The sequence below is a fragment of the Phascolarctos cinereus genome, unplaced genomic scaffold (assembly GCF_003287225.1).
Source record: "Phascolarctos cinereus isolate Bilbo 61053 unplaced genomic scaffold, phaCin_HiC Scaffold_9;HRSCAF=440, whole genome shotgun sequence".
NCBI lineage: Eukaryota > Metazoa > Chordata > Mammalia > Diprotodontia > Phascolarctidae > Phascolarctos > Phascolarctos cinereus.
This window is the reverse complement of record NW_027556402.1, coordinates 108,930,423-108,954,212: the sequence shown is the minus strand read 5'-3', so window position 1 is coordinate 108,954,212 and position 23,790 is coordinate 108,930,423. Positions and strand designations below refer to the sequence as shown.

Here is a 23,790-nt window from a genome sequence, read left to right as displayed (position 1 = left end):
GTACAGGAGACAGCTTGTCCCAATGAAAGAAAGTGAGAAAGTTTCAGATGAAAGTCCAATTTGGTTGGAATGTAGATTGAAGTATGGTATAATGGGAAATACAACTAGAAAGGTAAGCTGGACTCAGACTTTGGAAGACACTAAATTCAAGGATAAGGGGTTGATGTTTTTTATACAGTTTAACAGGTAGTCACTAAAGATATTTCAGTAAGGGAGTTCCACAAACCTGTGCATTAGGAAGATTATTTTGACATTTGTGTGAAGGATGAATTAAATAGGTAAAGATCTGGAGACAGGAAAACAAGTTAAACTCAATCTGGTGAGAGTTAGTCAATCAAAAAACACTTATTAAGCACCTACCATGGGCCAGGCACTGTGCTAAGAGCTAGGGACACAAAGAAAGGTAAAAGATAGCCTCTATTCTCAAGAAGTTCATAGTCTAATGAGGGACACAATATGGAAATTACTAAGAGTATGCGTGAAAATGAAGGAATATATGTGAAAGACACTAGCAACTGATGAGGTATGGGAAGTGAAGGGGGAGAAAGAGCCAAAAAATGATAGAATGTTATTGCCCATGGGGCAGAGATAATCTAATCCAATTTCCTTATTTTTTTCACATGAGGAAAACTAAGTCTTAGAGATGAAAAGTGCCATAGGTGGCAGAGCTCAGGTTTAATCCCATCTCTTCAAAATGCAAATTCAGTGCTCTCTGTACTGTATCTCCTCAAGATTTTTGATCCTGGGTCACTGGGAAGGGAGGTACCATCAACAGAAATGAGATGCTGGGAGATGATGCAGAGTGAAGAGAAAGAGGAGGAGTTTTGTTTCAGATAGGCAGAGTTAGTGGTACGGATAGGATCATCTAGGTAGATATGTCCAACAGGGAAATGGAGATGAAGAATTAGTGCTCAGCTTAGAGACTGGTGCTGGATACATACACATAAACATATATTTGAACTTGGCATTGGCTCTCGGAAGTGACATATGAAGCCAGTAGTTTGTCTGATGTCACTATTCATTCAGGCTAATTTCCTATACCTTTCAAATATAAAGAGTAATAAAATCATAATTAACGATTGGAATGTTAACCAGGAGGCACTGGAAGAGACTTTATGATGAGTGTTCTTATCAAGGCAAGAAAGTGACTGATCTTAGTTAAGCAAAAAATTAAATGACTCCTGGGGATTCTAGATAATTAATGGTTATGGTTGGAATACCAATTTTATGTGATGAAAATCTATCTAAGGATGCAAACTTCTTAAAAAATATGTTGCTCTGGCCCACTTAAATAACCAGGCTCTATTTCAATGTCTAAATGCATCAAGTACAATTTACATACTTTGCAGTTACAGAAACAAAATAAATAGTCTAAAAAAGAGGAAAAAGCAAACAAAAGATAAAATGTAAGGCTGTAAACCTCAAATCATAAAATCAATAATCTCTGAAATTACTAGGACTACTAACTCAAAACTAAAAAAAAACCTTATCAGAATAAACAATACAATTTTAGATACAATTAATGCCCTTAAAGAATTACTGACCCAACTGAAGAAGAATGAACTAATGGAGATAAAAAGTTCTAATAACACTTCCAAAAATGAAAAACTTACCATATGAAGGGTATGGTACCAAGTGATGAAATGTCAGGTTTCTGGAGAAATCCCAAAATCTCATTAACTTGAAAGTGATTTTCTAACACACAGACAAAAACTATATAGGCAAAATTACAGAGATTCTACCTACTGAAAAGGTGGTTACTTAAGCTATTAAAGAAGTGAATAATTAGAAAATATCAGATTCACTGTAGAAGAATTTCTGGTTCAAAAAACACACCAGAACATATCACAGATGTTTCAAGTACAAATTGCAAACCCAAATTAATCTTTATTTCATCTGGTGATAATAGAAGGGATAGTGAAAATATCAATACTTGTAATTTAAATGTGTTAAGTGCTGCTGAATGCCCTTGAATCTCAAGGAGGTTATTCGGCCTATTAGAACTGAGATATACTTGGTTTTTTCCACAGATGTAGATATAAATAAAATGTATGCTCTTAGCATAATGTTCATTTCTTCACAGTTTGGCCTTAACCTACTTTTCTAGCTTCATTCTTTACACATGATGCTCTTTACCGTCTCCATGCTTTTTCAGTAACTGTCCTTCCCCATAAAATGTGCCCCTTCTTCACCTCTACCTCACAGAATACCTGACACCCTTCAAACCTGAGTTAAAAGACCCTGGCCTTCTCCACGAAGCCTTTCTTGACCCTTCCAACCAAGAGCACCCTCCTTTCTCTAAGCTACCTTGTATTTATTTTGTGTGTCTATGTACACATATACATATACATACATATGTATGCATATCCATTTATGTGTATATATTTTTCTATATACAGTTATATATGAATGTGCTGCCTTCCCTAATAGAATATAAACTCCTTAAGAGTGGAGTATGGGGTCATTTTTGTCTTTGATATCACCAGTGACTAACATAGTATATGCCATATAGGAGGAATTAATTCCTATTGATTGGCTGATAACTGTTAACAAATGTCTGTGGAATTTTGGTGAATCTTGAAGAATTGTTGAGCCATGAGGACTCAAAATTCATCAAATCATTTCCCCGATTTTATTTATTCTGTAAAACAGAAATTTATTCTACTATTGTCCATGTAGTTTTCATTCATTAGACCTGGGTTCTAGCTGTGGGGCTGCAACTATGATGCTGAATAAGGCACTTAATAAGAAATGTCAATTAGATGATTGAAACCAATCCATTTTAGCTCTAAAAAGTTATGTCCTGATGATGATCTCAAGAGCAGACACCTATATATTTTATATCATTACATGATACCATTCTAAGTTTTTAAAAATGAATCTGTCTTAGTATGATTCAAAATTTAGTCTCTCCATTTTGCAGCATAATTTTTGTATCTTCAAACTCAGACATCTGTGTGACAACAATACTTACAGGGGCACTTCGTCTTACTCAAATAGGAAAGTGTTCTCTCCAAATGTATCATGGTCCAAGAATAATCATCTCATCTCAGTACTGACATATTATTCAGGTCTTCTTTTCTACCAGAAAACTCTAAGGTCACATTAAAAAATTAGACTATTGTGGGATAAATCATCTAATTCTATAAATGAACTTGATCTAGAAACAACTGTAGTGGCACCATGAAAAAATTCAAATTTAGAGGAAAGTGTTTGTAGGCTTGATTAATACATGACTCTTCTTAAAACTCTGCAACTAAATACACTGAGAAAGTCCTTAGATTAATTAGAAAACTTGATGAAGAGAGAAAGTGATTTCATGTCAGAGCTTTGCAAATATCTCTCACTCAGTCTTAGAAGGAAGTTATCTAACCATGGAAATTCGCATGAGACTGGTCTCACCTTACTGGGATTTGGACAGTATAGCCGGACCCATTTCACATAAGCACAAATTCACATGACCTTAAATCATAATGGACTCTCATCTGTTTCCTCATTAGAACTTTTGTTTCTAGTGGTGGTTGTATCTGAGAGACATATAGACTGAGTAAAAGTGTTGAAAACTATGCTATAAAATAGAATTTTATATTTATCCAATACCATTCATTCAAGGAGTTCAAAGTGAATTTAACATTTAACTTGGCCCAGGATTTGTCTATAAATTGGACATTACACAAGCTGGGTTCTAATTACATCGCAAACACATATTGCCTTGTGGCCTGGGGGAAGTCATTTAATCTCTCTGTATATAATTTTATCCATAAGTATTATAGGAAAGAATATTTTTCTAGAGTAATTATCTTTTTTAAAAAATTAGTTGATGCTTTTTGTTTTGATGTCACATTTATTTGCAAACATCTTCCATCTCTCCAAAAAGCCATCTCTTGTAACAAAAATTAGACTAAAAAGAGAAAAATCGCAGTTAAGCAAAACCAACATGTGGACCACATCTGGCAGTATATGACATATTCCACACCCTAAACCCCCACCTCTAAAATGAGGAGAAGAAGATGCATTTTTTTCCCCCAAATATATCTATTGGAACAGGAAATGGAGAAAAAGAACTAGGGGAATGTCTAAGATATATTTTCTTTACTGCAAGAGAAAATTCGACCACAAAACAATGGGTAAAGTTTCATTATAAATTTTCCTCATGCACTAAATGGCATCACTGTTTGCCTCTTCTTTAAATTCAAGATTAAATGAGTAAATTTCGCCTAGTCTCTAAAGAGGCAATATATTTCTTTGAGAATTTTAAGAAAAATCAATACTCAAAAGGTCTGAATGTTGATCTCCTTAGAGAAGACATATTGTAATTGCACAGACATGCTTCTATTAATCATAATACATGTTTTCATGAATAGTTAGAAGCATTTGATTATTCTTCTATTAAAGATCAGTTATCAATCCCATGCTAATTATCGAGTAACATCCATGACTTGGAAATGAGAAAATCAGGATAAACAAACAGGGTTTTAAGAATATTATTTCTCCTTGATAAAATGGAAACAGCTCGGTACTACGAAGAACGTGTTGTATGTGGATTCAGAGGGACCTTCACTTGAATCCCAGCCCTACCACTTGCTACATGACCATGATCAAATTATTATTTTCTTTGGAGCTTAGTTTTTTCATCTGTAAAATGAGGGAGTTGGATTAGATTACCTTTCAGGTCCCTTCCAGTTCTAATTCTATCACCCTATAATCTGATTTCTTCTCATTCTAAATCCAGGATCTAAGATTACTAGCAATACTAACCTATCAGAGTTAGTTCTTACCAGGCATTTTACCTGAGGCAGCCCTTGAAGAAACTGCTGGATAACTAAGAAAAAAAGAAATATTTACGCTCAAACATGCACTTTGGCTCTGCAACTTGTTTATCAAACTACTTTGTATGAAGTATGTCCTTTTGTCCACTTTCATTTCCCTCTAAAAAACTTAATAAAGTCTAATCCACCTTTACTGTCCTTCTGATAATCTCCTGGTTCTTTTAGTAGAGTGATGGACACACTAGGGAGAAGGTTTGCTCACTAAATGCAACAAGCTCTGTCTTTTAAGATACATGTAGTACAGAAAAATCAGCTTTGTAACACTATGACACTGTAATTATTGGCACGGTCACATTCAAATAATATTCCATTCACTCAAGATGTACTTGAAGTGAAATGCATTTTTTCCTCTTTTCAAAGAGCCTGAGTGAATCAGAAGAAATACTTCTGACTAGCTGATCAAAGTTAACAGTTTAAAAGTCTGTCCTTTATATAAGGATTGTTCAATAGGAAAACTCCAGGTGGATTTCAGATAAGACAGTATTATTATTCACTGCTGACAAGTTACTTCAAAAAAAATTTCTAAAGGCTTTTCAATAATGTTAAAGAATTTACTGTACAAATATGCCACAAAAGAGAAAAAAAATAGAAAGGGAACACCCACAGGAACATTTACCTTCCACTGCTCTTTTGAAGAAAACTTTGCAGCTGCCACAGGTCACCACCCCATAATGACATCCTGAAGCTTCGTCCCCACACACCAAACATATTTTAGAAGGTCTTGAAGATGTAGTAGAGACACTTCGTAGAGAAGAACTGTAAAAACAAAACAAAGTTGAGGTTATATGAACTGTAACATTATAGCATAATTGTGTGAAGGAAATGCTTTGTAAATTAGGTCCAGGAGGGACAACATGGTGTATTGGAAGAGGACTAGATAGAAGCAGAAGCTTGGCTATATACAAGGGTCACCTCACTAAGTTGTGTTTTCCTCACCTTTTTATCTTTTTAATCAACTAGCTCAAAAAACTGTTGTGAGAATCACATGAGAGTAGATACAAAGTGCTTTGAAAACCTTAAAAGTTCTACATAATTGTAAGCTGCTATTATTAGTTGGTAGTTTGGGCTTTCTCAATAGTGAATTGTAAAGTCCGAAGGAAATCTTCAGCATTCCCAAGTTTCTAGAGGAACAGAACCTTGCATTGCTGGGTTTGAAGGAGGTCACTAGAAAGGGCTGGACCATCACTTCCCTGAGATGGAAGAGAGACAGACTGACAGGAAAGATTGGAAAGAGAGGAAAATACAAGAAACATGGGTCAAATTTAAAATAGGATAGAGAGGGTAAAATATTGTGGCATGTTCACATTGAACCTAACTGTGGTATGCTCACACTGAACTTAAGACCTAAACTTTTTTTTTGTCTAGTTATTTCAGTCAACAACAATTTGCTAATTACTTACTAAGAGCTAGTCATGTGCATAATTGTATAAAGTAGATTAAATTATGGTTTTGTGATAAACTTAACACTTCTCACATGTGTTCTATTGATTTTGTGCTTATAACATTACAATATTTAATTGGCCCAAAGTGGAACTCCTGCACAGTAATTTTAAATAAGCATAAGTTAAACTTACAAATTGGCATCTCAAATTCACATTCAAAATTCAGCTCATCACACAGTCCGTTCCTTCTAGCTTTCTTATTTCTGTTGATGACAAAGGCTTAAAATCTTAAGAGTCACCTGATTCCCTCTTCAACATCACTCCCATCCAATCAAATCCCAATTCCTATTGATTCTTTGACCATAATATTACTTTCATTTATTTATTTCTAATCATACTGTTATAGACTTAGTTCAAGCTCTCATTCATCTAGGTTATTTTAATACTCTCCTAACATTTCATTACCTTTAACTTCTCCCTTCTTTACTCCATCCTTCACTCAGATGTCAATATAATCTTCTGTCATTCATTTAATCCTTTAGTGACCTCTCAATGTCAAAAGAATAAAAGCCTTAGCCTGGTACTTAAGGTTCCCCACAATCAGGATCGCACATATCTATTAAACCTTATTCCATATTCCTCCCTTTTATAATTCTATATTTCCCCCAAATTTTGGCTATTCTTCAATCTCCTTCTTTCACACATATCATTATCATACACAGACCATGCCCCATGCCTAGTCCTCTCATCCTCTCTGCCATTTGAAATCTTACTCTCACCTCTAATGCAGATGAATCTACGTATCCAGTACTCAACTCTCTCCTGAATTCTAGTTCTTGGTCACAGCTGTTGCTGGATGTCCCACAGGCATCTTCACATATCTAACATAGAACTTATTACTTTCTTTCATGCATTCTCCCTTAATTTTGTCCAGGGTACCACCTTATTTCTAGGCACCCAGGTTTGCAACCTTGGGGTTATCTTTCACTCTTAACTCTTATTCACCAATCCCCTCCCCTCCATACCAAGTCTAATTAGTCACTAACTCACTTTTTAAATATCCATCCCCTCCCTCTCTATTCATGCCATAACCATCCTAGTTCAGGCTCCTACCACCTCTTACTTGAATTTGTTCAGTGGTCTCCTAATAATCTCTCAAATGAGATAATATTTGTAAAGCACTAAACACAGTGCCCGGCACACAGTAGGCACTATAATAAATGCTTATTGCCTTCCCACAAATACAACTCTCAACAAGCCTCTCTCACTGTAATCCATTTTCAACATAGCTGCCAAGTTAATATTCCAAGGGTGCTGCTCTGACAATGTCACTTTCCTACCAAAGAAACTTCGGTAGTTAGCTCTCCATTGCCTTTAGAAAAAATGAAATCGATGCTGGGCATTTAAACCCCTTTACAATTTGTCTCTGGACTTGTTTTTCAGCATGATTACACAATATACCTTCTCACACGCTCTGCACTCCCCCAACCTTGCCTAGATCCCAGTGAATAGAAGGCTATCTCCTCCTAACCTCTTGGAATCCTTATATCTCTTTAAGGCTAAGACTAAGCTCTTTTTGATTTTTGATTTCTTTTTGATTCCCCCAACTGTTAGAGCCTCCTCCAACCAATGCCCATTTATTTAGTAAATGTCTCACAATGACTATATAGTCATTTATATAGCGTATCCTCTACAACAGAACTAAGTTTCTTGAAAGTAGAAACTATGTCACTTTTTAATCTATCCTCTCAGATCCTAGCACAGTGGCAAACATATGCGGAGAGCTTAATAACAACTCCCATTTGATTCCTCTTCAAATCCCAGGTTAGGTGCTAACTCCCTATTAAATCTTCTCAGATGACTTTCACAGATTCTTCTCTCTTTGTCTAGACCCCCCCCATCCCGCCTTGGCTCTTACCACATTCCACCTGGTAGAATACTTTTTACATATCTTGTCACTCCTACTGGACTATCAGTTTTCTAAAGGTGGAGACTGACCATATTTTTTATTTCTCTGTAGAACCTAGCTCAGTGACTTGAAGGGGTAGTTACTTCTGAATAAATATTGCTGAATTGAATTAAAACTTCATAATTTTACCAGTCCTTTACTTTGAACTTGGATACTTGAGAATATCAGGCCCTGGTTACCAAATAAACCAGTTTTTACTGTCCTTACCAAAAAAAAAAAATCCTACTCCATTAGAACAATGTTGTTGCTGCACTGGGATAATTATAATTACAATGGAATATGACTTATTCTTCAATATTATGAGAATAAAAAAACTGTAAACAATTTACTTACAAACAATGAAGAGACTGACATATACACTGCATTCAAAGAATGAAACATACATAGGGCAATACAAATATTTGTCCAATTAAATGGATTAGGCCACATGAATCCCCACCCACCCCAACCCCTCCACTTACCCATAACTTCTAACAACAGAATAGCAATGTTTAGTTCTTTACTTTGAAATCATACTACTAATTTCATTATATTAGAACATAAGTTTACAGAAGGCAGACAGTGCTAATGAGGCCAGGGTTTCAGGTTCAATCCCCATATGGTTTATTTAGCTTGGCACAGTAAAAACTGGTCTAAGACTACAAACTGTACTCTGAAGCTCAATCAGCTGTCTTACAAATATAAATCATTATTCACAAGGGAGACGGGGCAACAAAGTGTGAATAGCTCAGCACTACACATCACCATTCCAAAAAAAAAAAATCCAGAAGTACAATATTTGTTGATACTGGGTCAGATACAGTTGTTTTTACATATGAAGAACAGCACATATAAATAAATCTATTTTTACATTTTAAGGAAAAATAAGTTTAAATTTATTAAGATATTAGGCATTTCTTTCAAAAATATCATAAGCCTTTCATGAGTATTTTATATATCAAAACGAACTATTACATAAAATTCATGGTCAGTTTATGGTGTATTTGGGATCTTGGATTAGAGAAAAGTACAAGCCTCAGATACCAATGCTAGAAGGTACATTTCAAATGATGAAGGATTTCATGACAAAGTTTTATCTGGAGCACATTTTATATTTTAATGAAAATATACAGAAAACAACACATTGACAATCACTACTTTCCTTGGAACAAAACTTACTACATAAACATGCTACTCTACTCCCAAATAACTATAGGTTATTGAACCCAGCTATCATTGACTAAGACTATTTTTTATTTCAAATGTATGTCTTTGAAAAAATAGCATACTATTTTAATGATCAGTTTCTGATAACAAATGTTCAAAATTGATCATTTTTTCTTCTTATGTTTTCCCCAACAACTATGATTTTACATCAACTTATTTCTACTTTCCTATTTCTACTTCACTGGTGAAAGCCCTCCTTTCCATCAATGCAGATCACAACCCTATAAGGCCATATAAGGTACAGTGTGAAATGCCATGCCAGCTTTTTAATTTTTGTGAGTATAGCTAAAACAAGTTGTGTTTTGATCAGTAATTTATACAATAAAAACAGCTTTATATTCCATATAAAGGATCAGGTGAGAGGCAAAAAATGGGCTATAATGATGACCCAAAATAACAAAAAGTCCACTGTTTTTTCCGTTTCATCAGGAAATATGACTTTTTTTTGGGGGGGGGGCTAGGCAATGGGGTTAAGTGACTTGCCCAGGGTCACACAGCTAGTAAATGTGATGTGTCTGAAGCTGGATTTGAACTCTCCAGGGCCAGTACTCTATCCGCTGTGCCACCTACCTGCCCTGAAATATGACTTTTAGTCCTGGTTGTGCTACAGATTAAGTGGGGTAGACTCTGATCAGCTGGGTGACCTTGAAACATCAGCTTTCTCATTTGTTTTAATAAATAAGGACAACAACAATAGCCAAAGTAAATAAACATTTACATAATACTTCAAAGTTTGCAAATGGTTTTATACATGTAATAGGTGTGGGATATATCTGGTGTGGACCTAAGAATACCCCCTTCTCCCATCTTCGATCTCTCTAGCTTCTTCCTTCCTGTCTACAAATCTCCCTAGGTTTTCTCCCCTTCCTTAAACAAACATTCCCATAACGCTTCTATCACTCCAAATTATTATCCTATATGTGTTCTTCCTTTCATAGGTGAACTTCTAGGATTTACTTCTTTTTTTAATATTAATTTATTTTTAGTTTTTGACATTCACTTCCACAAGATTTTGAGTTCCAAATTTTCTCCCCTTCCCTCCTCTTTCCTCTCCCCAAGACAGCATGAATTCTGCTATAGGTTCTACATATACGTTCATATCAATCATATTTTCACATTAGTCATGTTGTAAAGAAGAATTAGAACCAAAGGGAAAAACCATGAGAAACAGAAAACAAAATAAAGCTTCAATCTGCATTCAGACTTTATAATTATTTTTCTGGATGTGGACAGTATTTTCCATCATCAGTCTTTTGGAGTTGTCTTAGATCTTTGCACTGTTAAGAAGAATTAAGTCTATTAAAGTTAGTCATTGCACAATGTTGCTGTTACTATATATAATGGTCTCCTGGTTCTGCTCACTTCACTCAGCATCAGTTCATGTAAGTCTTTCCAAGTTTTTCTGAAGTCTACTTGCTCATCATTTCTTATGGAACAAAAGTATGGCATTACATTCATATACCACAACTTGCTCAGTCATTTCCCAATTGATGGGCATCCCCTAAATTTCCAATTCTTTGTCACCACAAAAAGAGCTGCTATAAATATTTTTGTACATGTGGGTCCTTTTCTCATTTTTATGATCTCTTTGGGATACAGACCTATTTCTAGGAATTGTTATACACTCAGTGTCTCGACTTCCTTATGCCACATGTACTTCTCAACCCTTTCTCATAATGCTTCTAGAGAAATTCCTCTACTGTATTATTCTACCCAAGGTTACCAAAAATCTCTTAACTGCAAAGTACAATAGCCTTTTGGGAGTTCTGCATATTTTGCCACTGCTGACCACCCACTTTTCCTGGACACTTTTTCTCCCTTTCTTTTCTTTACTCTGTTCTCTCCTGGTTTTTCCACCTGTTTGAATGTTCCTTCACATTTTCCTTTGCAGGATCATCCTCTATGTCATGTTCCCCAAACCTGGAATCTTACAGGGCTCTATCCTGGATATTCTCTTCATCTCTCATGCTCAGAACTCCCTCAACTCCTCATCTCCATCCCCTGGCTTCCTTCAAGTCTCAGTTAAGGTGATGGTGCTGAATCATCTTTCAGTCATGTCTAACTCTTCACAGCCCCATTTGATGCTTGCTTGGCAAAGATAATGAAGCGGCACATCATTTCCTTCTCAGCTTGTTTTACAGATGAGAAAACTGAGGCAAACGAGGTTAAGTGACTTGCCCAAGGACACATAGCTTCCTTAGTCCAGGAGTAGCACTCTATTCCCTACACTACCTAGCAGCCTCACTCAACTAAGGTCCAACCTTCTAAAAAACAAAAGAAAACAAAACAAAAAAAGCTTTTCCTAGCGTTCCCTAATCTTGATGCCTTTCCTCTGAGCTTATCTACAATTTACCCTGTATATAGCTTGTTTAAATATAGCTATTTTCAGAATATCTCCTCTCTTAAGACTGTGAGTTGTTCGAAAGTATAGATGGTCTTCTCTCTTTCTTTTTATCCCCAGCACTTGGCAGAGTGCTTGGCACATAGGAGACATTTAATGAATGGTAGCTGAATGACCGACTTCTCTGTCTACATTCTGCCCTATGTGATTTTATTACTTTCTATGATTTCATTTATCATCACTAGCTTTTTCATCCCTGAATTACAGTCATCAGTTGCCTGCTTTATTATTTTACCTGAAGAAAGTCTCATCATCATATCAAGTCCAACATATTCAAAATAAAACTTGTTTTCTTCTTCTTTTGCCTTTTTATACTTTCAAACTTTTCTATTCATACTGCAGGTATAATTTTCCCATTTAATCAACCAAGTTGGAGTCATCTTTTCTCTCCCTCTTCTCATACCCAAACTATGAGTACAGTCTTATGAGTTTTTACTCTAAAATATGTCATTCGTGTAGGTCCCTTTAATTACATTCACATTGTGGCTATTCTCATTCAGGCCCTTATCTGTCCTAGACAACTGCAACAATTTATTAATTGGTTTTCCTGCTTACATTCTAACAGGCTTTATATCACATCAATTCATTATTGTAAACATTCAGTGAGATCCACTCACATACTATAGTGTATAAACACGTATGGAATATTAAAAATCAAAAACAGATTTTCTGTGTATAAAATACCAATTTTCAAAAGCAACTTAAGCAAAATGTATCCTTCTCAACTCATAAAATGAGCTGAAAAACTAGCAATTTTTTTGTGTTTTAAGTAAACTTATTTAGACAACATATTTAACCTGAAATAACTAGTTCTAATGTCACTATTATGTTGTTACGTAGTGTGTGCTATTTTAAAAAAACACACATCTTCATGTTAAATGATTCATTAGTGCTTTCAGATAATTCATCACTAACCAGATTTCTTCTTTTTTTCACAATAATTTATAATGCACATAGGCACTAAATACAGGTTATAACCTCAGCTGGATGAATAAAGTCACACCTAAAGTTATCTGGCAGCCACTAAAGATACTTTCTTACTAGGTTGAAAGAGATAAATAGTGCAGGAAATTGAAATTTTAAAGAACAATTACTAGTCATTTCCTTCCTAGGATACTCTTCTTCATCTTTCTTAATATTGCAGTTGTAAAACCACAATTCAGCACAGTTTATGCCATTAATAAAATTTGGCAGAGGAACACTGCTTAATGAAGTACTATCTGGCTTTGAGGTACGTAATTTCTAGACACAAGATTTTACTTAAATTAATCCAATTTACCTACAAATGACAACCATTTTCTTCTGAAACCAAAACACCACCCTATACTTGAAATACAGTTTAAAGCCAGTAAAATATTTTGAAGTAGAACAAAAAAACAAAGGAAAAACAACAAACAGGGTAGGAATTGTTTGCCTCTCCGGGACTTCTATATCTACCACTAGACTTTATTTGAAACTATACCAATTTTCACTAAGTAGGAAATCTTAATTTAACAACCACAGAAATGCTTTAGTCAAAGATAACATCATTTGTTGTTGTGTCTAAATCCGCATCTGACTGAAATTTTTGCTATTATTAGGATAAAGAGTCAAACAGAGGAGCTAAACAGCTACTATCTATTTAGTAATTATTTCTATAAACATTGAGTGCCTGGTATGTACGAGGCACTGGTGGGGATTAGAAGCAAAGGTGCACTTTTACAAAAACCTCAATGGAGTAGATATGTGGAGAGAAAGAATTTGGAACTCAAGATTTTGAAAAATGAATGTTAAAAATTGTTTTTACACAGAATTGGGGAAAAATATTAAATAGATGTTTAAAAACAAAATCCACAAATTTATTATTTACTTATTTTTAAATATCTTTTCTTTTTACATTTTGAGTTCCAAATTCTTTCTTTCCCCAACTCACTGAGAAGCAAGTAATATATGATTTATACATGTGAAATCACACAAAACATATTTCCATATTAGCCATATTGTCAAAAGAAAAAGCAAGAAAATTATACTTTAATTTGCACTCAGTTCATCAGTTTTCTCTCTAGAGGCAGATAGCATTTTTTCCATCATGAGTACTTTAGAACTGTTTTAGATCACTGCATGGAGTAGCCAAGTCTTTCACACATGATCATCACAACACTGCTGTTACTATGCACAATGATCTCCTGGTTCTTCTCACTTCATTTTACATCAGTTCATATAGGTCTTGCCATATTTGTTTTTTTAAATGAAATTACCATCCTTATTATTTCTTCCAGCGCAATAGCACTCTATCACAATGCCATAACCTGTTCAGTAATTCTCCAAGTGATGAGCATCCCCTCAACTTCCAATTCTTTCCCACCACAAAAAGAGCTGCTATAAATATTTTGTTTGTTTGTTTGTTTTGGTGAGGCAACTGGGGTTAAGTGACTTGCCCAGGGTCACACAGCTAGTTAAGTGTCAAGTGTCTGAGGCCACATTTGAACTCAGGTCCTCCTGACTCCAAGGCTGGAGCTCTATGCACTGCGCCACCTAGCTGCCCCTATAAATATTTTTGTACACATAGATCCTTTTACTTTTTTTTCTTCGACCTTTTTGGGGTATAGACCTAGTAGTGATTATTTCTGGGTAAAAGTTTTATAGCCCTTAAGGCTTAGTTCTAAATTATTTTCCAGAATGATTAGAACAGTTCACCACTCCACCAACAGGTTGGATACTTACTTTCATCACCTCCAACATTTGTCATTTCTGATAGGCATAAAGTGATATCTCAGAGCTGTTTTAAATTTCATTTCTCTAATCAATAGTGATTTAGAGCACTGTTTCATATGACTACAGACAGCTTTGCTTTCTTCTGAAAATTTACTGTTTATATCCTTTGACCATTTATCAATTAAGGAATGGCTCTTATTTTTTATAAATTTGACTCAGTTCCATATATATTTGAGAAATGAGGCCTTTATCAGAGAAACTTGCTGTAAAAATTTTTGCTATTACTTCATTGCCTATGGGATATTATAGCAAAATGTAGTTTCCCTGTGCTCTATTTTTGCTTTGAGATCATGATTGTTATCCCTTTCTTTCTTTTTTTTTTTTTTAGTTCAGCTGAAACATATTTAATTCTGCTCCAGCCCTTTATTTTAAATCTATGTGTGTTTTTCTGTTTCAAGTGTGTTTCCCATATGGTTGGATTCTGGGTTTCTAATCCATTCTGCTACCTGCTTCCATTTGATAAGTGAGTTCATCCCATTCATCTCCATAGTTATGATCACTGTGCATTTCTCTCTTTCTTGTTTTCTTCTATTTAATCTTCTCTCTCTTTTTATTCTGTCCTTCCTCAAAAGCCTGTTTTGCTTTTGACCACTATCTCCCGTAATCTGCCTTCCCTTTTATAATTACCCTACATATCTCTTATTTTCTTCCCTTCCTATCTCCTTATCATACAAGATAGATTTCTCTACGTGTGTGTGTGTGTGTGTGTGTGTGTGTATTCTTCTTTGAAGCACTTCCAATAAGAGTAAGGTTCAAACTTAAATCTAGGTTTCTGTCTCTTGAATATTTTTTCTCCTATTCTACCACCTGCTCAGAGTGAAAAAGATGAGTATGGGAGCTTGAACATGACAAAAACTTGGAAGACAACTATAATGAAAGCCCTTCACAACCTAGCCCCCTGCTACTTTTCCAATTTTCTTACACCTTCCTCCCTGCCATGTACTCTTCCATTCAGCTATCTTGGTCTCCTGGCTGTTCTACCGAAAATACTGCCTTTCTTCTGCTCTAGGAATTCTCTCTGCCTATTTCCTATGCCTAGAATCTTCTCTCTCCTCATCTCCCCCTAGCAGCTTCCTTTGGATCCCAGCTGAAATCCCATCCTTTACAGGATGCCTTTTCAAACCCTTCTTCATTCTAGTACCTTCCTTCTTTTAATTATTTCCTATTTACCTAGTCTATTTTTATCCAGTACATAGTTTATCTGCATATATTTTTGTCTCCCCCATTAGACTATGAGTATGTTAAGGACAGTGACTGTCTTTTGCTTCTTTTTTTATTTCTAGCATTTATCACAGTACTTGGCAAAGAGTAGGCAATACTGAATGTTTATTAATTTATTGATTAATGTAATGAGAAATGATCAGGGAGTAAAAGAATGTTATCTAGTAATATGAGGAACTAGTTAATATTAGAAACTATGTTGTCAGGAGACCTAATCAACACCATTTGATAATTTTTTACAACATTCTATATCTCAGAAAGATTTTTGGTTGATTAATTTGATTTGGTTTTTTTATCAGTCAACAAGCATTTATTAAGTGTTTAATATGGACCAGACCCTGTGAAATAGTCTGGGGAAACAATGAAAGACAAAAATAATCCTTGCCTTCAAGAAGTTCATATTTTAACATGAGAGACAAATACGAAAACAAAAACTCCTAGAAAACAAGTTATTTACAGAATAGATGGAATATAATCTCAGAAGAAAAGATAGTAAAAGCTCAGGATTGGGAAGAGACCAAGAGCAAGGTAGGTTTTGAGCAGAATTTGGAAGGAAACTAGACAAACTAAATAGTGAAGACAAGTAAAAAGAGCCCTGCAGGCCTGGCGGACAACGAGTGTGAAGACAAGGAGTTATCAACGGGAGTGTCTTGTGGGAAGACCAACAAGTAGGTCAATTATACAGCATGTTGAAGGGGAAGTAAAGTGTATCAAGATGTGAAAGGTAAAAAGGGGACAAGTTTGAAAAAGTCAAATAGAAGACTTTTTTTTTTTGCTTGACTAAACATAATTTTTTTTTCTCCCAATGTTTTTAGGGAGGTGTGGGATTTGGGGAGAGAATAAACGCTTGTCAATTGAAAGTAAAATAACATATAAAGCATTTACTATATAGTAGGACATGAGGGGCAGCAAAAAGGAGAGTTACCAAACTCAAAGCAGCTTTATGACACTGAATATTTCTTATTAATTTATTTTGAATTATCAACAATCACTACCATAAGCTTTTGAGTTTGAAATTTTTCTTCTCCTCCTTCCCCACCCCCCTCCACTACACGGCATGCAATCTGATATAGGCTATACGTATACATTCCTATTAAATATATTCTCACATTAGTGATGTTGTAAATAAGAATTAGAGCCAATAGGAGGGACCACCAGAAAGAGGAAACAAAACACAATACAAGAAAAAATAGCAAACAGTATGCTTCAATTGGCATTCAAACTCCATAGTTCTTTCTTCTTTGTGGATAGCATTTTCCTTCACGAGGCCTTTGGAGACGTCTCAGATCCTTGTATTGCTGAGAAGGGTTAAGTTTATCGATTATTAGTCATCACACAACATGGCTGTTATTGTGTACAACGTTCTCCTGGTTCTGCTCACTTCACTCAGCATCAGACCTACAAGTCTTTCCAGGTTTTCCTGAAGTCAGCCTGTTCATCATTTCTTATAGCACAATAGTATTCCATTACATTCATATACCACAGCTTGTTCAGCCATTCCCCAATTGATGGGCATCCTCTCAATTTCCAATTTTTTGCCACCACAAAAAGAGCTGCTATAAGTATTTTTGTACATGTGAGTCTTTTTCCCACTAGTATGATCTTTCTGGAATATAGCCCTAGAAGTGCTATTGCTGGGTCAAAGGGTATGGACATTTTTATGACACTAAATATTGTTAGCCAATGGATACTAATAAAGATACTACCACACTGGTCTCCAATTTTTTAAATATAAAAAAGATCCTTTATTTGAAAATGTTGAAAAATATTAATCAAATGAGAGATGAAACAGATTTGTGAAACAAAGGAAATGTCATGTTTCAAAAAATTAACTAGAGAATATTCAGAAGCAGATAAAACAGAATTATCTTTTCACTGAAGCTTATAAAGAAAATATAAAATGTAATCTTTATCTAACTGGCAACGGAGGTTAAAATAAATTAAGAAAAGGGAGTTTTTTTGCATATGTAAGGTACTGTCCCTCTTGTATGCAAAGTGTTTTCTGAAAGGCGCACAGGAAAACATACTTGTATAAAGAAAAAATGATAAAAATCGACTTGTGAAGAAACACAGTTTCTCAGACTAAAATAATCAGAAGAGACACAAGACGTTGTGAGGACCAGATTAATAAGTGCCCCTCAGATAAATATACTGAAAGGATTTATTTAAAGGTATAGTAAGGAATGGAATAAAAACGTCTATAGAGTATTGTAGTCCTGATTATGTTAAAATAATTGTAATAATAATTAATATTAAGTTTGTTTTAGAGTTTATAACTCATTATAAGCTTATAACTGATAAACTGTAAACCAAACAACTATTTGGGGACCATGGGAAAATTATATGTAGATTACTGGATTCATTCCTGATAGAAAGGTGGATTTCTTGAGTTTTACTTCATAAGGTAAACATGACTACTTACCATCAGGAAGTCCTGATTTGAGGGCCTGGGCAATATAAGAAGCCAGAGAAGAAGATGGAAAGGGATAGGATTAAGGATGGAGGAGGAGGAAGGAGAAGAGGAGATGGAAGAGAAAAAGAAGAAAAGAAACAAAAGAAAGAAAAAGAGGAAGAAGAGGAAAAAATAAGGAAGAAAAAAGGCAGGGTAAGACAAGTAAGCTGAATAGAGGAAGAATCACAAGGAACAGCAGATAGAGACGGCTATACAGCTGACTCTGACTCTATACAGCTGTGATGCTGAGAGCCTGCTGATTGGAAGAGCGGCACTGCTTTGCATTTTGGCTGGCAGAAAAGTTTGGTCAGCTGAGAGAATTCTTCAGCTGCCATGCTGATTGGAGGAGAGCTGAACCCTACTGTGACATACTGGGCTGTCTAGCTTATTGCTCTGTAGAAGCATCTACAGCCTAAGACAGGGGTACCCTTTTGGGTACGAATGGTTGCTTTTATTATCCTCTATGGTTTAAGAGGGAGAAACAAAAGGGAGGGGAAAGATAAGCTTTGCATTAGTTTTTCTGTGAGCTGTGCTTATTAGAAAAGAAATTTTGTACTGGAAACTCTAAGGAAAAAAGCAAAATTATGTTGAGTGAAGAAGAGCTGGGTGGGCTTCACTGGATTACCCAGAGACCCAACTTACTGAACTTCGTATTTCTTTGCCTTAAGGGAGCTACTCGTAACTGAATAGATCACATACTGATTTTTTTCCCAATAGAACATAACACTTTCTCAGCACCTTGTGAAAGGTATCAGTGACCTAAAAGAACTCATCACTGTTTACCTGCTCAAGAGCATTAGAGCTTTGCCCAGCAAAAGAATGTTTGAGACCAGAAGGAGTACATCTGGATGAGAAGCAGTTTTGCATAGTACAATTTGTTACTGAAGAGACCAGTGACATCAAGACATGCTGTCTAAAGCTGAGTTTACCTTGGTGCATGAATTTTCCCATTCATGTACCTATTTGCTAGGTTTTTATAAGTATGTGCTCATTTTCCACCACAGATACTACATGCATTAGTGGAAGAGTATGACAGGTTAATGGTTAAACTATAATATTCTGATTATTCCTGCTTGTCTTTTATTCAGTAAAATTCATGAATATTGTTGCTTTTGCCTTATTATTTAAATATCAATTGGGGAATGGCTGAACAAGTTGTGGTACATGGTTGTGATGGAATACCACTGTGCTATAAGAAATGATGAACTCAATGCTTTTAGAAGAACATGGGAAGACTTGCATGAAATAATGAAGAATGAAATGAGCAGAACCAAGAAAACACTGTATACAATAATAGCCATATTGTTGTAAGAATGACTTTGAGTGAATAATTTATTTTTGTCTGTTATAAATACCCAAATTTACTATAAAGGATATATGAAAAAAGTCCTATCTGCATCCAGAGAAAGAAATGATAAATAGAAGTATGGATAGAATAATTATATATATATATGCACATATATATATTATATATATGTGCCTATTTGTGTCTAATGGCAGCCTTCTCTAGAGTAGGAGGGCGGAAAAAAGGGAAAAAAGGAATTTACATAATAATTTTACTGTATAATTTGAAAGGAATAGCAAGTTGTGCACAGTAGATTTGCAGTTTTAATGTGCAATCATTTTTATCGTATTATGTTATAGAAATGCTTGTTTTTATTCCATAAATTAAAAATAAAATAAAATTTAAAAAAGTCAATGCTTCATTTTGATTCATTTTGTTCATATGGCGAGCACCAAGATGGAGGTGAAGGATTACAATAGTGAGCAGTTGAAACATATCTTCCCTATCCCTTTACACATACCAAGGTTAACCCTAGAACTCTACAACAGAGTTTAAGTAATAACAGTGTGACCTATCCCAATTTGGGACTCCCAGACGTAGTGATACGAGTTTATATTGGATGAGCAAGCCAGACCACAGGATGAAATTGGGAATTCATGTTTGGGCTACATATGAATTCCAATGGAATGGCAAGGAGAAACTTAAATGTCACTGTTATTATCACTGTCCAACAAGTGTGGAAAAGAAATATAAAGATGATGATCCAAATGTATGCCTTAATAGCAAACCACCAAAGAAGAAAAGCAGTTTTGCACCTAACATTCATTTTAAATTATAACAAACTATTTAACAAGAGAATTAACTCCTAAATTAATTTGAATGCCATGTGATTAAAGATAGTTAAGTGATGTAGAATGATTTTTGAAAAATACTATGAAATGGGACAATATATAAAAAGTGTTTTATGTTTAAAACTGAAGCAACAAAAGCAAAGATAGAGTACTAAAGACTGCCATACAAGCCCACAGGATGCAGGAAGTAAAATAGGCCTAGAAAAATGGAGCAAATTCTTGGTCAAAAAATGAAAGAATATGTCCTGGACCTGAGAAAAGGAAGTACAAGACAGACAGATGTTAAAGCATTGGGTCCACACTAGCAAATGATCAGGTGCTAGGGGAAGACATCAGCAACAGAAGTAAAATGACACGGTGGGTTAAGAAGCCAGATTGGATCTGGAGTATACAGAGACTAGAGGTTAAGGCAGAACACTTGACAAATACTCAAGGGCCTAAACATGAGGAAGCCAGAGATCAGCAGAAGGTAATGAGTCAAGACTAGATAAGCCATCTGGAATATAGACAACGAGACAGCACATAAGAGAAAACTCAAAACCGTACTGGAAACTGGACCCTCCCATATGATTTCTTACTAGGATAAGTGGGGTCACCCCAAGTTCTGCAATGCAGCAGTCTGGTAGATAAAGATAAAAAAAGAACTGAAATATGTAAGTAGTGTGATAGGAACAAAGGTTTGAAGAGAATAATTGATCATCTACATAGAGTCAGATAATAAGGAAGGTGAGAAAAAAATAAATCTGTTAAAAAGAAATCAGGTCAGTGAAATCAGTAAAACTTTCAGAAGACGGTAAGTATTTTGGGGGTAACTTCTGTTAAGAACAGATGGTGTTCAAAAAGACAACTGGCAAATGATTTAGCAGATTACTGGGAAGGTGGCTATATACAAGTCTGGTCAGAAGAGTTATCTAAAAATGGCATAAACTGGAAGGAAGCTGCTAAAAAAGTTTAAAGAAGGGAACAAGAAAACTTTGGCTACAAATGAATTTCGGGCATAGGGAAATAATTTTGAAGTTCAAAGTTTTTTGTTATAGGATTGTCATTTCATCATGTTTGGGTCTCATGAACAGAAAAATGCTTGTCTAATCGTGAGAGGATATGAACATATCAAAATGGAACAGCAAGAGAGATCCCTGTATAGAGTTAGTTGTATGATAAAAATGGACTTAAGGGGATTTAATTAATGGATACTCATTTGAAAATTAATGTCTTCAAATTAAATTAATGAAATTATCTGATAACAATAGAAGCCAAAAGCAGGAAAAATAATTTTTTAGGTCAATTGCTCCATCTCACTAATTGCACTGTCTAAAGGAAAGGCATTAAATATAAAACTTTTTAGAAGAATTTTATTCAAGAAGCCATCATTTCTCATCTAGCAACAAAGAAACGACCAACAAAAACCCAAGTGTGCTCAGAAAGAAGTCAAATGCTACCCTAAATGCTATACAAGAATAAAAGGAATAAAATTTCAACTCTTATTCAGAATCCTTATGAGTAATAAGGGAAAACACAAATTGGAGATTGGAATAGGTGATTAACATAATACTTTACAGTCATAAAATCACTGTAAATAAATTATCCAGTTAGATCTTCTCAACCACCACGTAAATTAGGCAGAGCTAGTATTATATCATCTTGCCTTTAGATAAGAGAGAGCTGAAGTTCAGGAGCTAAGTGAATTATGTAAGGTCCCACAGCTAGTCCAACCTGTCTTGTTTCCAGGTTGTGTGCTCTTTTCATGTAATGAAAACTTTACGTGAGATCTGAACAACATTCCAACTTATATTGTAACGAATCAATACAGAGAGGAATAGAATTATATTTTCTATAGGTCAGGTTACTCACTGAACCACAGAAACTCTAAACCAAAAAGTAGTTCAGAAATCATCTAATTCAACCCATACCTGAAGAATTCTATAAACCTGAAGAATTCCATATTCTCCAATTCTATAACACACTCAACAAATGATTATCCAGCCTTGGCTTTGCTAGAACAGAAACTCGCTACCCCATAAAGAAGTTTATTTTGCTTTGGTGAGTGCTGTTAAGAAATTTTCCCTAAAATCAGGCCTATACCTCTTTGCAACTTCTAAACACTGTTCTGACTTCTGGGGCCAGGCAGACATGTCAAATGACAGTCATTCAACTATGTGAAGATAGCTATCACTTCCTCCTGTAAGTCCTCTGCTCTTTAGGCTAACTTTTGTTGTTGTTCAGTTGTTTCAATCACGTTCAACTCTCTGTGACCCCATTTTGGGTTTTCTTGGCAAAGACACTGGAGTGAATTGTCATTTCCTTCTCTAGTTCATTTTCCAGGTGAGGAAACTGAGGCAGACAGGGTTAAGCGACTTGCCCAGGGTCAATTAGCTAGTGTCTGAGGCTGGATTTGAACTCACAAAATGACTCTTCCTGACTCCAGGCCCAGCACTCTGCCCACTGCGCCACCTGCTCAACTGGGCCATCTTTAGATAGAGCTCTGAGCCTGGAGACAGGAAGACTTGAATTCAAATCTGCTCTATTCACTGTGCCACCACCCTAGCCAGCCAAGGTTAGGCTAACATTTTCACTTGCTAAAACTTCACATGGCATGTCTTTGAAGTCATTTTGATTGCCCTACTTTAGATATTCTCTAGGTTACTGAACGATTGTTTTCCCAATATGTGATGCCCAGAACTGAATGGGATATTCTAGACATGCTTATGCCAGAGGACAGATGCATTATTGCCTCCCTAGTGCTGGACATTATGCTTCTCTTAATTCTGCCTAAGACTGCATTAGCTTTTGTGGCTGTAATATGCACAGATGACTCATTGTGAACTTGCAGTCCACCCAAATTCCCAGATCTTTTTCAAATGAACTATCTAGTCACACCTCCCTCGTGTCATTAATTTTCTGAACCTTTCAAAATTTCATCTTATTGGAATTAGACTAATGTTCAAGCCTGTTAAGATTCCTCCAATGAGTAGTCATTATTTACAATGCCATGTAAAACGGAGATCTGGGAGTCTGGGGCAATTTTTTCTTTGGCTTCTATGACAATATGCTTCCAGTTAGTTTCAAAATTTCCCTGAATTATGGATCACATAGGATTACATGAGCTCTTATTGGCCTGGAGGCCTAGCCACCATTTTAATGTGGTTTTTATGGGAAAATGTTTTTCATGAGGCAAGTAGGTGGTACAACGGATAGAGTGGTAGGCCTGGAGTCAGGAAGACCTGAGTTCAGCTCTGTCCTGGGATGCTTCCTGGCTAGCTGTGTGACCTTGAACAAGTCATGTAAATGCTGTTTACCTCAGTTTCCTCAACTGTGAAATGGGAACAGTAAAAGCACCTCTCTCTCAGGATTACTGTAAGGATCAAATGATTTAATACAGTTATCCCTTCCACATCGTGACCTTCCCCAACGTGATTTCGATATATTGCAGGTTGGCATAA

At 35.5% G+C, this 23,790-nt stretch overlaps 1 protein-coding gene across 1 annotated transcript in view; it reads right to left on the bottom strand.

Annotated features, from left to right (window-relative positions):
* Nucleotides 1–23,790, bottom strand: part of NR3C2 (nuclear receptor subfamily 3 group C member 2) — a 390,834-nt gene that overhangs the window by 170,887 nt on the left and 196,157 nt on the right. Inside the window, 1 exon segment of the mRNA XM_020994026.2 lies at nucleotides 5,446–5,585. Within this exon segment, the coding sequence (XP_020849685.1) occupies nucleotides 5,446–5,585 (140 nt within the window).